General features: G+C 30.7%; 1 protein-coding gene across 1 annotated transcript in view; it reads right to left on the reverse strand.

The window, feature by feature from the left end:
- Window positions 1-2,482: 2,482 nt before the first annotated feature.
- LOC108757225 (probable peroxisomal acyl-coenzyme A oxidase 1) overlaps window positions 2,483-16,406 on the reverse strand; it is a 21,621-nt gene continuing 7,697 nt past the window's right edge. Inside the window, exons 2-11 of the mRNA XM_018501670.1 lie at window positions 10,982-11,141; window positions 6,275-6,443; window positions 4,875-4,998; window positions 4,679-4,798; window positions 4,447-4,562; window positions 4,182-4,351; window positions 3,742-3,904; window positions 3,265-3,608; window positions 2,863-3,118; window positions 2,483-2,768 (exon numbers count right to left, since the gene is read on the reverse strand). Coding sequence (XP_018357172.1) covers window positions 2,508-2,768; window positions 2,863-3,118; window positions 3,265-3,608; window positions 3,742-3,904; window positions 4,182-4,351; window positions 4,447-4,562; window positions 4,679-4,798; window positions 4,875-4,998; window positions 6,275-6,443; window positions 10,982-11,141 — 1,883 coding nt within the window. The 3' untranslated portion in view covers window positions 2,483-2,507. The remainder of the gene's footprint in view (window positions 2,769-2,862; window positions 3,119-3,264; window positions 3,609-3,741; window positions 3,905-4,181; window positions 4,352-4,446; window positions 4,563-4,678; window positions 4,799-4,874; window positions 4,999-6,274; window positions 6,444-10,981; window positions 11,142-16,406) is intronic.

The following is a 16,406-nucleotide window of genomic DNA, read 5'->3' on the forward strand; positions in this document are numbered from 1 at the left end:
GCAACTGCGATAAAACGCATTTTTTTCGGTTTGTTTCATTAAAGTGTTTTATATATCATTCTCCCATATACTATCCTTCTGAAATTTAAAATCGATTTCCTGCCACACACATATATACATATATAAAATCGCAACGATGACGAGTCAGTAAATTCCGATTACCGAATGCAAAAAATTAGAATATCCGTATTATCGTTGTTGCGGACATCAAAGTAAATATTACGTTATTCTTAATTAACGGAAATTAATAATTGCACTATATTAGTATAACAAACAATAATGTATGTCGTCGCTCCTATTCTGTAAATAAATACTATACCGTCTAAGGAAACGCATTGGAAACTTCTTTGAGATGTGATGAACATCTCTTCCATTTCATACGATTGTGGAGTTTAGGGATTCGTAGAACCATACACCGAAATAACGAAGAAAGATTATTTGCACTTTATTTGTATATCAAAATATAGTATGTATTCGTATTTTACATTAAATTGCCTCGAAGATAAATCTGTAAATACATACTAGAACATTTAACTGTAAAAACATACATTTTTTATTAATATTATTTTATTTGTAAAACAATACTTTGCGTGTGCCTTTTTATTTCACATATATAATATTTATATTTTATAAAATATCACTATCAAAAATATTAATCATTTTTTTTAAAGATTGGTTCATGAATGTAGAAAATACTTTACGTAATGCATAAAATAATCGCATAATGTTAATACAGATACTGATAAATGTACAATAGATAAATATTTCCGACAATTACATAACGTTTCTATTAAATTGCGTTATATAAAAATGTCCTTTAACAGATGTCTTAACATGGAACACCGACGTATATAGGATGATTCTTAATTATATAGCAATACTTCAAAGAGTGAATATAACAGTTTCATATAAAAATAAGCTTATTTAAGTTTCATTTTTTTGAGTTTTATTAATCAAAGAAAATATTTAAAGTGTGCGTGTATATGTAAAAATGTATGGAATAAAGAGAATGATAATGCCTGTGATAACCGACACAGTTGATCGTATATAATCCAATATTTATATATCAATCAGTAATTACGGATTTTCGATCCTAAATTTGGATCATCTCCAATGTGTTAGTAACAATTATCGGAGTCGAAATGTCTGTAATTACTGATTGAAATATAAATATTGGATTATACACGATTAACTGTGTCGGCTTTCGTTGACATTATCATTCTCTTTGTTCGATTTAATCTTTAGAGGCTTTTTTTAGTATTAATTATTGCCAGAAATGTATACTTCATATATTCTTTATTTGCTTTATTCTAAATTCACACGTGAAGTATTGACATACAATTATGGCATACAAGAAACATATCCCCCCCCCCCCTGTATACATACCTCCATACAATGTCATACATAATAATGTATTGTACGACAGTTACTAATATTATGATAAAAAAGTAAACGAAATATTTTTGTCTACACTTAAAGCTCCTGTTTTTTCACTACAGAATTAATATGAATGAATTTTTTTTCTTGCATTTTTTTCTTCCATTCGATAATATGAATTGCTAAAATATATCTGAGCTTGTTTTACTATTATACATTAGTGAATATATAATGTTCAGCGTCTTTGACATTCCAGCGGAAATAAATCTTGTAACAGATGTTTAATTTACAACTATTTATCAATTTAAATTGAAAAAAAATCTATATATTTTAATAATTATTGAGTGTGTGTGATATGCGGAAAGATTAATTCGTTTCTATTTATACGGGATATCCCAATAAAGATTGGGACACCTGAATATCTCAGAAAATATAAGTTTTACAGAAAAATGTTTCGGACAAAAGTTGTAGGGTTTAAAAAGATCTATTTACTGATCTAATCAGTTTGACCTTGAGTGGTGTCGACCAAAGTTAGGTCAAGGTCACATCAATTTTTTTAAATGGGACACTACTTCTGAGTCCAGTTATTAGATTCTGAAATCAATAGTAAAGTAAGATGTTCCATTAAAAAAAAGTCGATGTGATCTTGATCTGATCTTAGCGATGTCACCCATCAGTTTGATCTTGGGTTTTTGAACTCTACAACTTTTGTCTGAAATACTTTTCTGTAAAACTTATATTTTCCGAGATATTCAGATGTCCCGACCTTCTTGGGACATCCCGTATTGTAAGAAAAATATTTTTCTAAATGACTTTTTAAATCATAATATTTTGACGTTACAACTCAATATAATTGCTGAAATGAAAAAGAAAAGAGGGACTTTAAAATATTCTTTTTATCATTTATTATAGAAGATTTACTGCAGCATTTGCAATTGTAATGATCAGTATGATCTGCATTGGAAATTATGAATTAATTTTATGCTTTTTAGTAATTTTGGCAAATTTTTCCATTTTTGGAAAACTTATTAAAATTTTTTAATGATAATTAATCTTATTTATGATAATCATATTATTTTTATCACAAATAATCAGATCTTGGCTGACTATTTGTGATAAAAATAATATGACTATAAATTACTTTTAAGGAAAGGTTTGAGGTATTTATGGAAGGATTGGTTAACACTCTCCTGATTTAAAGGACTTTTCATCGCCTCATCAAAGAGACGCTGATATACATTGCCGTCATATGCGCCAAGTGCGGATGCGAGGATCTCGTCACGAATATTGAATCCATCGACAATACCAACAGCATTTGGACGGATTGCAGCGAGCATCTCTTCGAAGCGTGCTTGAAGTGCCGGAACATCTTCGTTATTTAAACAGGAAAACTGTAGTTATAAAATACATAGTCATATTAATTAAGTGATTCGTTTACTTTGTCGAAATTACGATAATAATTTAAGTTTTAGATATAGTACTAACACGAAGAAAATCTCCAAGCCGTTGTAGTACCCAATATATCGAGTACAATTCGCAAAGTTGCATCAAAACCTCGCGAAGCTGCTTGGATACAGATGTCAATCCTCTGACGTTTTCAACGAATCTCATTACTAAGAAAGCACGGCAGTGAGATTCCGCACAATGTGCTAATTCAATGCTAGTTTTATTCCATGCATCTTCTGGTGACGTACCACTACGTATTCTGCGGTCCATGTTTTCCGTTGCCAAACGAATTTTGCTATAAAACATAAATTGTAGATTGCGATAAGAGAATATTAGAATGCTGTCTTTCGTTCATCAGTTTTCATACATAAATATCGATTTTATGTGTAATATGTTTATATATATGTTTCCTTTATATATATTTCCTATATATATATTTACCCTGCGGCAACTGCTTGATGCGCTTGCACAATACATGATAAAGTATTTTTCCAAGGACGCTGCTTTACTCCACGCGAAAGAACAGCTAAATATCCGACAGTCGGCGGAAGCGGTTCGCCGCCAATAGCTTGTCTCCAAGCTTTCACCAGATATCTAGCTGTTTGCAATAGCAGAACCGTGTTTTCGCCTTCATAAGTGCAAGTAGCAGTCACTAAACCATAAATCGCCGGCAAGTTGCTTGCATCCATATAACCGTGCCCACCACATGCCAATCGTAATTGCTCAATACCAGTAGCTCCGTCTGATGATGCAACTGCCTTTAGACAACATGCCAGGGCATGCAGCTGGAAAATATAATTTTATTTTTCTAACAATAACGACAATTATTTAAATTCTAAATAAATGGAGTACATAGAATCTGAGACTATCATCTTCTATATTTCTATTTATATATATATAATAACGTATCTAGTATACCTCAGGTAGTCTTTCCAGCTCTCCTTGATCTAATTCAGCTGTCACATTGTTATACATCTCCCAAATCCAATCGGCGCACATTCGAAACGCGAAACACGCAGCAAGATTGGGAAACAATTTATATTGTTGAGTAACGTAATCCATAATTTGCGATTCTGGCTCGCTAAAACAAATTAAAAAAAAAAAAGATTTTTAATACATTTTAAATGCTGAATATTATTTTAATCTAATTATTATTAACCGGCTTTCTATGTAGTTGAAAAATAAAAGGTATTAAAGTATTTCTAATAAAATAAATGACTTGTATATTTTTTATAATTTAATGTCTTTATTATGCACTTCGCGTCCAATAGCATAAAACACAGTATAAAAGATGTAATAAGTTTTTTAAAACTGATTATCGATATACTGACGTCAATAATTTACTTTTTATTACGTACTCAGGTTTTATCTGACTCTGTCGTCTCACTGCGCTGTATCTGATAGCTATCGTTACCGCTTTCGACAGGTAATTAGAGATATCGCGTACTAATACCACTCGAACGAACATCATAGTACCGTACGTAAGTTTATCACTAGGCGCTTTCACATAAGTTCCGTCCTCTAGTACCTAAAAATTCGGACGATTAGAACTTTAATCTTTCCTGTTAGACTTTTCCTTAAACAATCAATCGTGAATGTTTTGTTCTCTCTTTTTCCCATTACCTGAGAATTTTTCATCAGCATGTGCTCGCGCGGTATTCTAACATTCTCGAAACCGAGAAAGCCATTATTAGTTGCATTCATTCCTAATTTGGTGCCAATTTCACCGATCTTTATACCTGAAGATAAATATGTATCCTTTAACATAAGTCTCTTTGTTGTCGTTTGTAAATGCAATATTTGGTAAAAAATATAATAAAGTTTACTTGTAAAATGCATTTATGATTTCACTTACCTGGTAACGGTTCATGAGTGTTCTCATCTCTAAGTTGCACAATAAAAGCATGAATGCCTCTGCACTCTCCTTTCGTATATAATTGTGCAACGACAATTGCATAATTTGCGGTATGACCCACTGAAAATATTTTATTTCTATAAACCTTAAGAGTGATGTGTGTATCTATGTTAGTTTGAACAAAAAATATACTTACAACCACCAGGCCACCACTTGTATGATGTCAAAGTCGGACTATTTAATACAAATTCTTTAGTCTCAGGGTCATAGGTCGCTGTAGTTTCTAAGCCTCTAATAAATGTGCCATGACCAAGCTCCGTCTAAGAACACATGATTTTATTATTCTACAAATTATACGGTTTTAAAAAATGTAATAAATAATAATAAGGCTCTATTCATAATAGAATTAAATTTCATATCAATAACATTAATAATTTGAATAATAACAAGGATGACACAGAAAAGTTTTTTACTATTCCATATGTCAATACAATATCTGAAAGATTCATACCTATCGTTAACATGTTTAATTGTAAATTGGCCTTTACCATCCCTAACACATTAAAAAATTTTATAAAGGGAGGAAAGGATAGATTGGAACATGTACATAATCAAAATGTGGTTTACAGAATATCCTGATGAGATTGTGATGTTAGTTACGTTGGCTAGACTAAAAGATAATTAAAGACTAGACTGCATGAACACGTTTCAGATATTAACATAAGTTCAAAATCTCCATCAGTGATCTCTAACCACCGTATGGAGGAGAATCACAACTTTAAATGGGATAAAGTGGGCATATTAGATATAGAACCTTCATACAATAAAAGATTAATATTTGAAATGGTATACATTAAAAAAGCAGGAACATAGAATAAACAGACAAAATGACACGGAGTCTTTGCCCGAAGCGTATTCTAACATTACACATTCTCTTTCTCTCTCCTAATATCTCCTTTTCCCCCTTTTTGCCGCTTTCTGTTCTCGATTAGTGTTTTCCTTCTCGACATTATCCGACATCGTGGAAGTCAGATGTTTGCTACTCTTGCAAATTTGCTTCAATTAAAAACCAATGTGTAGATAGAATACCAATGTATTTTATCACGATATGGATTACCATCTACCTGCGTTTTCTCTCTTTTTTATTAATGGACTTTCAACACTTTTATCGATATTATTGACAGGGTACATTATTACATTATATATATTAGTAATTTGTATGTATTAAGTATTAATGTTTTGTTCACGGTCACTTTTCTAGAATATTGTTTTTCTGACTACTTTGAATTCCGATATAACTAACTCGCAAGGCACTACACGATGTGAAGAACGTAATTTTTTGTAATACCATAAATATTTTTGGTTTATAGCGATATTTGAATATTACCGCAACATTGAAAATGTCTCGAGTGGAGTCGAAACGTTTGTTGTTTGTAATTATTATATGAATTTTATGATTGAATTTAAATTAAAGTTTGTTACTACATTACTGGCTCTTTACCCTTCTTTTGCATATATTATTTAAAAAAATGAATATATATTAAATAATAAATAATAATAAACTTGTAATTAAATAACGTTTAGTAAGAAACATACTTGGGCATAAGTACCAATGATATTACAGCTCCAAGCCCTGGATATCCAATATCCTTGTTGTTCAACGGTGCCCTGTCCCATAATAGCAGGTATAAACATCACATAATGCAGTGTCAACGGATTACCATCCTTCAGTATCGCTGAGCCTAACATGCCTCCTAAAATTTGTCTACAGAGCACCACAAATGCTTTTGTCAAATGACGTTTTCTTTTTTAGATTTGTAAAAGTTTACGTTTAGCAAATATTTCTTCGCGTGGAACATTAAATTTCGAATTAAATTAAATATTATTTTGAGTAAATAATAATAATAATAATATAAATAATATAATTTACTTGAAATAAATGATATTTTCATCATAAAACATTAAACACTTTGACTTAAATATATGATATTTTATACAAGGTATATCCTAAGTACGCTGAAAGATTTTAAGGAGTGATTGCTAATACAAGTTCAAGATTAAAACTTCATATAACGATTTGTTGGAAACGGCTTAATTTTAAAGATACAAGCTAGATGTCATAGTTGAAAAAAAATGTCATTTTTTTCAAAAACTTCAAAACCATTCGAATTATTTTGATATAACTTGGTTTAATGGATATAAAAACTTATCTTTTGGGACTATACGTTATCTTTTTATTCAATCGAAAGTAAACCTAAGGATAAGCAAGACTCCCTTTTTTAAGAAAGAAACTGGGTCATTAATTTTTTTAAATTTGAAATTTTAAAATTTGAAATCGTCGTTTTATTTGATTATTAGTTACAATAAACTGAAAAGCGGAAAATTAAATTCTTGTATATATGTACCATCTCTATTCAGAATGCTTGACATCTTATAAAGAAATCATTCAGTGCGAAAGTATAAATTTTTTGCCGGGTGCGTCAATCGATACGAAGAAGAACGGATGTTTGCACTATGACATACAAAGTGATCACTTTCAACATTTGCTTTAGAGTTTAATTTTTCGCTTTTCAGTTTATTGTGTGTAACTGATAATCAAATAAAACGATTTTGTTCATTTGCAATCTACGAATTCTAATTTATTTTTTTTTCTCGAAAATAGTTCATTCTATCGAAAATGTTAAAGAGAGCTTTTCTCTGTGAATTTATCCCATTTATCATAAAAAAATTTCAAACTTCGAAAAATCAACGATATACCAGTTTTTTTTTTTTTTTTTTCATAAAAAAGGGAGTCTTGCTTATCCTTAGGTCCCTGATTGAATAAAAAGATAATGTATAGTCCCAAAAGATAAGCTTTCATGCCCATTAAACATATCAAGAGACACGGTAGTGTCTCGCACCAAGTGGACGCGCAGTGCGAAACCGCTCCGTGTCTTTACGCGAGTCAGCGAATATTTGCAAATATTTGAGATTATCGGTTTTTCAATAAAGGCTGGACCGATCGACTTCTGAGTATAAATCAATCAATAGCCGAATTATGTAATAAATGTTTAAATTAAAAATAATAATAGACTCTCAATAATAAACAAAACAAACAATAGACAAAAATAGGCCAATGAGAGTATAAACGTAGATCATAAGGCAAAAAGATATAATTTTAAAGTAATTATAATTATAAAATTAAGAATTTATAATTATAAAACCACTGCATACAAGTATTCGAACGTTTCGACTTCCTTTGTAGTAATCCTCAGCGAACATAGATCAAGTAACGATTCGTCTCGCAGAGTAATAAGAATCTACTTAAACTCTGAACTAACAACATATGTCAATAATATCGGTCCACATTATCGACGATATGCAGATGTTCAGTGTTTTATTTATTTTTTTCTTTCTTTTTTGTCGACATGTTCCTCATTGCAGTGTCATGTTGTTATTTCGACATACTTTAATGGATTCCACTTTGGTTCTTGCAATCCACGAGTGATTGGTCATTTTATTACTCTGTGAGGAATATACGTGAGAACATTACCGAATTCATTCCTACGAACGGAGATATCGTGATGCGAAATCTGAAATGTCAAATTTTTATGTAAGATCATGTAAAAAGCAAGGTGTAGCATTGCGCATTGGCAGCACTTTTGCTGCGGTTAAATCAATCAGCAGGCAATCCATTTTGCAGGCGCTCACTTTAAAGTAAAATTTGATTATAAGAAATAAGAATACGTGAAAATTATGTAAAATTTTTAATATACGTATATTTAGAATTTATGAAATATTATTATTGCAAATGAATTTCGTTTTTTTTTTCTAATTATAGATGATAGTAAAAAATTTATATCTACAATAATTAAATAAAATACGTAATTTTATAATTACTTCGTAATTACATAATTCACGAAACTTTTGACTTGTATATAGAATAAACAATTACGTAGTATTAACTATTATTAAATATACTGGATAAAAGAAAACTCAATCTAAATTATTTACTCCCTGATAAGTAAACAATTTAAGGTATGTTTACAAAATATTAAATGTAGCAGCTAGAAAAGAAGGAATAGAAATTTAATAACTAAAATAATTAATAACAATTAAACCTATATAACCCAACTAGGGCAGGAAAAATGGAATAAATTAATAAACAAATAAATTTACATAACTAAATCAAGACATGAGATAATTTTAATAAATAAATAAAGTAATTAGCAAACAAGCAACCCTATCTAACAGGTCAGAAAAGGCGTTTAATATATAAAAACTATATAACTAATGATAATTAAACCTGCCAAATCAGAATTTGTAATCAATTATCCTGTCTTGCTTAAATTAAATACGTTTAATTGTTTATTAGTTTATTTATTTATTTAAATAATAATAAAATAACGACATAAATTTTAAATATAAACTTTACTGCATATATTTTTGCGGATATTTTGCATATATTTTGTCCCGATTTTTGAAAGATAAATAAAACCAGAACACACAATTTTGTTTTGCACAACTACCCTAGTTCAACCAGACGTACATACGTGACGGATGTCATATTACTTGCAAATGGATCGCGCGCTGATTGGCTCAGAAATTGAACGAGTGCGCAGCATCGGAAATGCTACACCTTCCTTTTTACGCTATGTGTAAGATATGTGATCTCAAAAATTTTCTCCTTTTCATATTTTCAACGATAGACTCGCGTTTATTGCGACTCTCATTTATCGATTTACCTGTGGTTCTATTAGCACTGTACATCGACAATAAAATAAAATTGCTACATAATTTGCAAGATAATAATTAATAAACAATAAATTTATCAATATTAGGTCGATAAATAATTATTAATTCGACGGATTGCGCGGATAAATGAAATCAGTAAGATTTGTCGAGAATTAATTTCTTATTATAATTTCCTATTTAACAATATTAATATAATATAGCTATTACACATTTCATAACATATTTCAAAAGCTATAGTGGGTGTCTAGGTGTTTGCTGTCGAGGAAGTAAGTATCTAGATGTTCGTTAATTTTAGCAGATAAACATTATAGCAGATAAATTTTCCTTTTGCCAAAAATGTCACGAATTTCACTAATTAAAAGACAATTGCTTTGTGGATTTTTATTACATTTTTTAAGTGTTAAAGTCTAGAATAAACTCATTATTGTGAAAGTTTACGAAAGGTTTCGGTAGCGATACGCGACAAACTAAACCCACTCTCCGACAGACTCGTCTATTGGCTGTCGCAAGGATGAAAGACGACACATCCATAAATCAAGAAATCAGATGAGGACACTCACGAAGGATATTTAATTTTTTCGTCGGTCTTTTGATAGATCATAGGGATTGTCTATACGGATAGTGCGGTCATCGCAAGATCTCTCATCACGATACCTCATCGCGATAGTTTTCATTAATATACTATTAATACATATACTACAAAATAATATAATAAATTTATCTTTTAAAAAAAAAAGGTAAAAAAAAGGTGCCAAGTGTGTTTCTCTCAGAAAAAAAAAACCGTAAATAAATGCGTATAATAATTTATGTAACGGTTTTTTCTGAGAGAAACACACTTGGCACCTTTTTTTTACCTTTTTTTTAAAAAGGTAAATTTATCATGATATCAAATTACATCAAAATAACTCAAACGGTTTTTGAAATTTTTAGAGAAAACGATATTTTTTTCCAACTTTGACTGATAACTGTTTGATAGACAGATGTAAAATGAAAAATTTTAAATTTCTTTCATTTTACATCCGTCTACCAAACAATTATGTCGTGTCTAATATCTTTAAATTTTGTTTCATTAAATGAAACAGTTTAATGGAATATGTGCAACAAACCTTCTAAAAACAGTTCAATCTTGATAGTCATTTAACTTAGTAATTTAATGATCAAGGTTAACTCGGACATCACCACCACGTATTTTCTCGCTTTTTATGTTATTAGTTTATACTCGTATGCGCTACCATTATGTTAATATATTTTTTGTACTGAAGAGGACCTTGATAGAGGACCTTGGTAGGTCGAAACGTATACGTTTAATATTCACTTTGAATAAATTAAAAAATACACACTAATAACCAATGTCGGCTCAAATTGGCTTTTTATTTATTATTTTTTAGAATTTTCTTTAGAGCCTATTGATTTTATTGTTTCGTCATACGAAGTTTTAATCTTAAATTTGTGTGAGCAATCACTCTTTAAAATCTTTTAGTGTACTTAGGGTATACCCTGTATATACACTCATTTCTTCATAACGACTTTAAAACACTATACTATTTATTACATGTCGAAATATCTTACGAGAAAACGTCCATGCCGCCTTTCCCTGAGTCATGTAACTGTTGCACTTTCTGTAACACTCGACATCCTTTCATTATTGCGCCTTCATAAATTTCCTTATGATTTTTGTATTTTGCAGGAATTTTGTCATGTAGAATCGGATCACTTAGAAAGAAATTTTCTGTAAATAATAAACTCGAATCACTTTAAAATATGTGTATAATTTAACAAATTTTTATATTGATAATTGCATATAACCTCAGATAGCAATACGAGCTATACACATCCAATGTGTTTAACAGGTTGTTAAATAGGGAGTTCGCATACACAACATAAAATTTGAAAAATATTACATTTTGTAATTTATGTACACACACACACGCGCGCGCGCGCGCGCACGCGTGCACACATATCTTTAACTGTAAATTTTAAATACTTTTTTAACGCAAATTATGCTGGAAAATAAATAATAAAGTATTGCATTATTTGAAATGTCGAAGGCGCATACGACCGAGCTCTCCCGAATGCGTTCAAACTGCAACAACGAAACTACAATTATTCAGTAAGAAATTAATTTATTTTAAAAATGAGCAAAGGAAACACGTACAAAACGTGTTTTATACCTTTATATAAAAGCATAACAATTAAAACACCGAAAAAATTGTTCTTTTATGTGTCTCAAGCTGAAAATGTGAGAAAAAAGTGGTTTAAAAGTTCACATCGTATTGATGAACTATAGGAAAATGGAATTATTTTTAACAAATTAATAAACAAAATGAGCTTTCTAGATAATAAAACAATCATCAATCAGAAACAAATTTCATTTCGGTCCGGTTAAGGCCACGGTCAGAAGCTATATCCAATTTTCGGTTTCGGTTCCGGTTCCGGTCCTTTTACCGATAACGGTTTCGGTCTTTTTTGATTCCAGATCGAAAAAGTCCGAAATCCAAGCGGTTTCGGTTCTTTTACCGATAACGGTGACCAATAACCATTTGGATTTAAGTTTTTCTCGGTTACGGTATATGATTATCTACTGTAGAGAAAAGTAATACAAGCATAAATTGCATATTTAAGGAAATTTATGTTTATTTTAAGACAATATTGAATTGGAGATATGTGTAAGCACTAAGCAGTGTAAGGCCCGTTTCTACCAATGCAGTTTAACTTTAATCTCGGTTTAACTTAAGGCCTTAGCAGAAGGCTGACTTAATTATAATCTTAACACAGTTCTTGTGCGTTATTAAAAACATGAGACTTAGGTCCAGTTCCACAACTCACGGTTAACTCTTAACCGAGGTTCAACTTATTCTTTATTATCGCTATATGCATTGGCTACATACTTGCAAAATATACTATTCAAGACTATTCCTAAAGCGGATAGTTACATTAAAAATAGCTTTCAATTAGTTGAAAAATTAAAAAGATTATACATTACAGGCGAACATAAATTAATTTCATTGGACGTTACATCACTTTTTACGAATGTTCCATTAGAGATAGCGGTTGATTGTGTGAATGAGCAATAGAGTTTTATTTCCAAGGATTGCTCTCTGCCTAAGAATGAGTTTCTGGGAGCGATACGGTTCATTTTAGATTCTACCTTTTTTTCATTTGATAATAAAACTTATAAGCAAAGCTTCGGCACTCCCATGGGCTCTCCTTTATCACCTGTAATAGCGGAGGATACCTAGTAAGGGGAGATTAGAGACGGTGTCCTTGATGTTGTGAATTTGGACATTTTATTTTATTATAGATATGTAGATGACATTTGTACCGCAGTTTCTCCCTCTAAAATTGATATTTTACTACAACAATTTAATTCATTTCATCTGCGTCTTCAATTCACTACAGAAATAGGGGGAGATAAAATAAATTTTCTGGATATCACTATTTCTATTAACAGGAATCGTTTTATTTTTTATTGGTACCGTAAACCTATCTTTTCAGAGAGATTTTTAAATTTCAACTCAAATCATCCTATTGCACAAAAGAAAGAAACAATTTATTCGCTTGTTGACAAAGCTTTTTTACTTTCGGACTTTACGTTTCATACAAAAAATTTGACATTTAATTAACGTGTTTTATTAGATAATGACTACCTATTAACTTTTATTTTTGACCCAGTTAATCACCTTTCATATAAAAAATTTAATTAGAAATAGACACTTAGCACATGAAGATTTGATTGACAATGTCAGTGTGAATAAATCTGCATCTTGGCTTACGGTACCATTTATTCCTCTTCACACAGAAAAATTTAAACGGTTCAATAAAAACGACATCAGAGTATTTTTTCATAATCCTAATAAAATGGATAAATATAGTAAAGTACACAAGGATATTTGTCCTTATACATCTAAGAGCAATGTAGTCTATAAGATATCGTGTAATAATTGTGATGCGTCGTACGTTGGACTGACTTATTCTTTTAATTGTGTGACTTTTTTAAAGAAATGTGCTGACTCTTACTTTGCCCTTTATTTATTGTTATTTATTTTATATAAGAAGAGTTCTTCAATCTGTTAAATGTTTATTCTTTATTTCTTTTCAATTCTAGAATTAACAAGAGATGAGGAATAAGTTGAATCATGGTTAAGAGTTAACCGTGAATTGAGAAACTGAATCTTTACTATCTTAAGATTACAAGTCAGCCTTTCTGCTAAGACTCTTACTCTTGATCTTTTTTTAATTCTTAAAATTAAAAAAAGATGAAGAGTTAATTGAACCGAAATTAAAGTTAAACTGCATTGGTAGAAACGGAGATAAGCACTCTAACTCTAAACTAATGTAAAATAAACAGATCATTTTTTTTTCTTTCTTTGCTGCTGTTTCATTTTTATTATCTTCTGCGACGTCGACTATGTCAGCGATTTGTAGCGTCGCCAATGGTCGTTTACAGCTTTTTGGTAATTTTCTGTAAAATAACATATTATTCTTACGAAAATTATCATAATCAAACAAGGAAATAAAAAAGTAACACTCCGTGGACACCCTGTAATATTGCTACTTAAAATCCTTTTCTTCTTTAAGGCTCTCCTGTAGTCGCTGTGGCAATGGCAACATTGGATCATGACGTCATAAGTGAGAAATGACACGTTTCTTGCATAACATTTGTAAATAAAGAGAATTTAGATAAAATCAAATAATAAGATAAATTGCTTTAAAACACTTGTAAAAATGGGCGAAGACTATCCTTACTTTCCCCTTGACCTTTTCTGAGTCAGTAAATAATACCAAAGGACATAAAAATAGGCTACACATGCGCATTGAATAAATTTTGATAAATTTCTCAGTCTTCTCGTGCCTTTCACATTTACTTACTAACTGTCACGGGAGTTAAGGACAGTTTTCATCCATTTTACAAGTGTTGCAAGAACCGATCAACCACAGGCGAGCATTCTTCTCTCTTTCGACTGTAAAGGGAGAAGGCATTGTTCTTGTTGTTCACCATAGTCGACGCTCAGGATATGTATGATTACTATATCCATGGGAACATGTATGTTTAGTGGCTGTAGACTGTAATTGTACATATTGAAGAGGTTAAAAAATTCGAACCGAAAACTGGACTGAAACCTAATCGAAAAACATTTTCAGTCCGGTTACGGTCCGGTCGAGTCCCTGATCAAACATTTCCGAGCGAATAATAGCGCAGAAGTTGGTGCTTCACAATAGTATATTTCAATTCTTACATAAAATATCGATCGAACGTTTCAGCTCCATTCGAGCCATCTTCAGCGATGAAGTAATTACATGTGATATTATTGGTTGTAAATCATGTGATGGATTAAATCGAAGAGTGCAGCAAGTAGAGTCTCTCAATTCCAAATTTAAGAGCGTAACTGTCAGAAAGCTATACGGCTAAATAATCGTTATAGGATAAAAAAGAACGCGCAAGACAATAGTGAAGAGGAAAGTGAATCTTGAAAAGACTTATCTACTGCACTCTTTGACTGCACACTGTAAGACATTATAATAATGTATCAGAACGTAAATTAAGTAAAATCATTCGATACCGTTATGAATTTCAACATCAAACAACGTTCGTTCAAAAATGAACATTGGAAACATTATATTGAGTGCGAAGGAAGGTCATAGAATAAAATAAATATTTAAGATATAATACTTGTGTCATAAATATACATTATAAAGATAGTCACACATATGGTAATCTATATTATGTACATATTCAAAAGTCATAGATTAAAAAATTATAATAATGTACTGTGTTTTTGACAAGTCACCAATTAACTTGTCAAGAAATTAGAACTGGATTCAACATACTCTTTCATAAAAACCTTATTAATAAAAAATAATGTGATTTCAAAACTTGTTAAGAACGCTTAAATAACTATGGTGTAAAAATTCAGTGTCATTTTGTGCATTTAAACCATTATCTTGTAGGTTGTTATTGAGCATTTCCGATAATCTTTTTCCCAAATATCTTTCATTATCAAATATTTTGGTGTTATCAAAATCAAATTCATGTCAAATTATAATCTATGTTCCGAGATGACTGACAGATTTCCAATTTTTTTGTTAATGTCATTACGATGTTCCTTAATCCTAGTATTTAACTTTCTCCCAGTCTGTCCTACGTACGATGCGTTGCAATTTTTACAATCTATCTTGTACACCACATTTCTCTTTGAATCATGTTCAAGTGAATTTTTTTGAGCCTTAATAATCCCATCGAGTTTATTAAGACTGAAAAAAGATAACCTGATATTGATAACAAGAATTTTAGTGATATTCTTAAACTTTTCATAAACAAATGGTAAGAATAGTAAAGTAAATCATGACGTTTTTTCTTTATCTATTTGAATATCTTTTTTTTTATTTCATTGTTTCAGAGGTTTTGACAGTCGGCCTATATAATCTCAGTATTAATCAGTGAAATAATATATATCTCTCTCTATTAAATAACCTAGCAGAGCTTGGTAAAATATACTGATATAACTTATAAAAAATAAAAAATAAAAAATAAGTTAAATCGAAAGTGTAATTAATTTACATTGGTATTTTACAGAAATTGACATTAAAACGTTAGAAAAGGAGTCCGGTTACTTTAATTGATATTCTAATGAAAAATAGATAGATCAGAATTTCTATCTTTATTCTTCGGTTAAATCTATTAGAATTCTAGTCGAGATATAACCAGACACGCCCAATTATAATGAGCAGAATTCTGGTTGATATGATCAGCATACATTGGTTCGTTTTCAACCAGAAATTTTTCTCAATCAATGTGAAATCTTTTAATTTCGACTGCAGAAATACATCACGGGATGGGAAGGAAATTTCGCAACTCTACGTTTCGGCGAACTAGAAGAGCGTGTCTAAAATTTCGGATGGCGAGTTGAGCGCCGGGCAAAATCACGATGCGTGTGATGTACGAAGCGAGGTAGGAAGGAAGGAAGAAAGAAAGAAAGACAAAAAGGAGAGAAGT

Source organism: Trachymyrmex septentrionalis, unplaced genomic scaffold (assembly GCF_001594115.1).
Source record: "Trachymyrmex septentrionalis isolate Tsep2-gDNA-1 unplaced genomic scaffold, Tsep1.0 scaffold134, whole genome shotgun sequence".
In the NCBI taxonomy this organism is placed as follows: Eukaryota; Metazoa; Arthropoda; class Insecta; order Hymenoptera; family Formicidae; genus Trachymyrmex; species Trachymyrmex septentrionalis.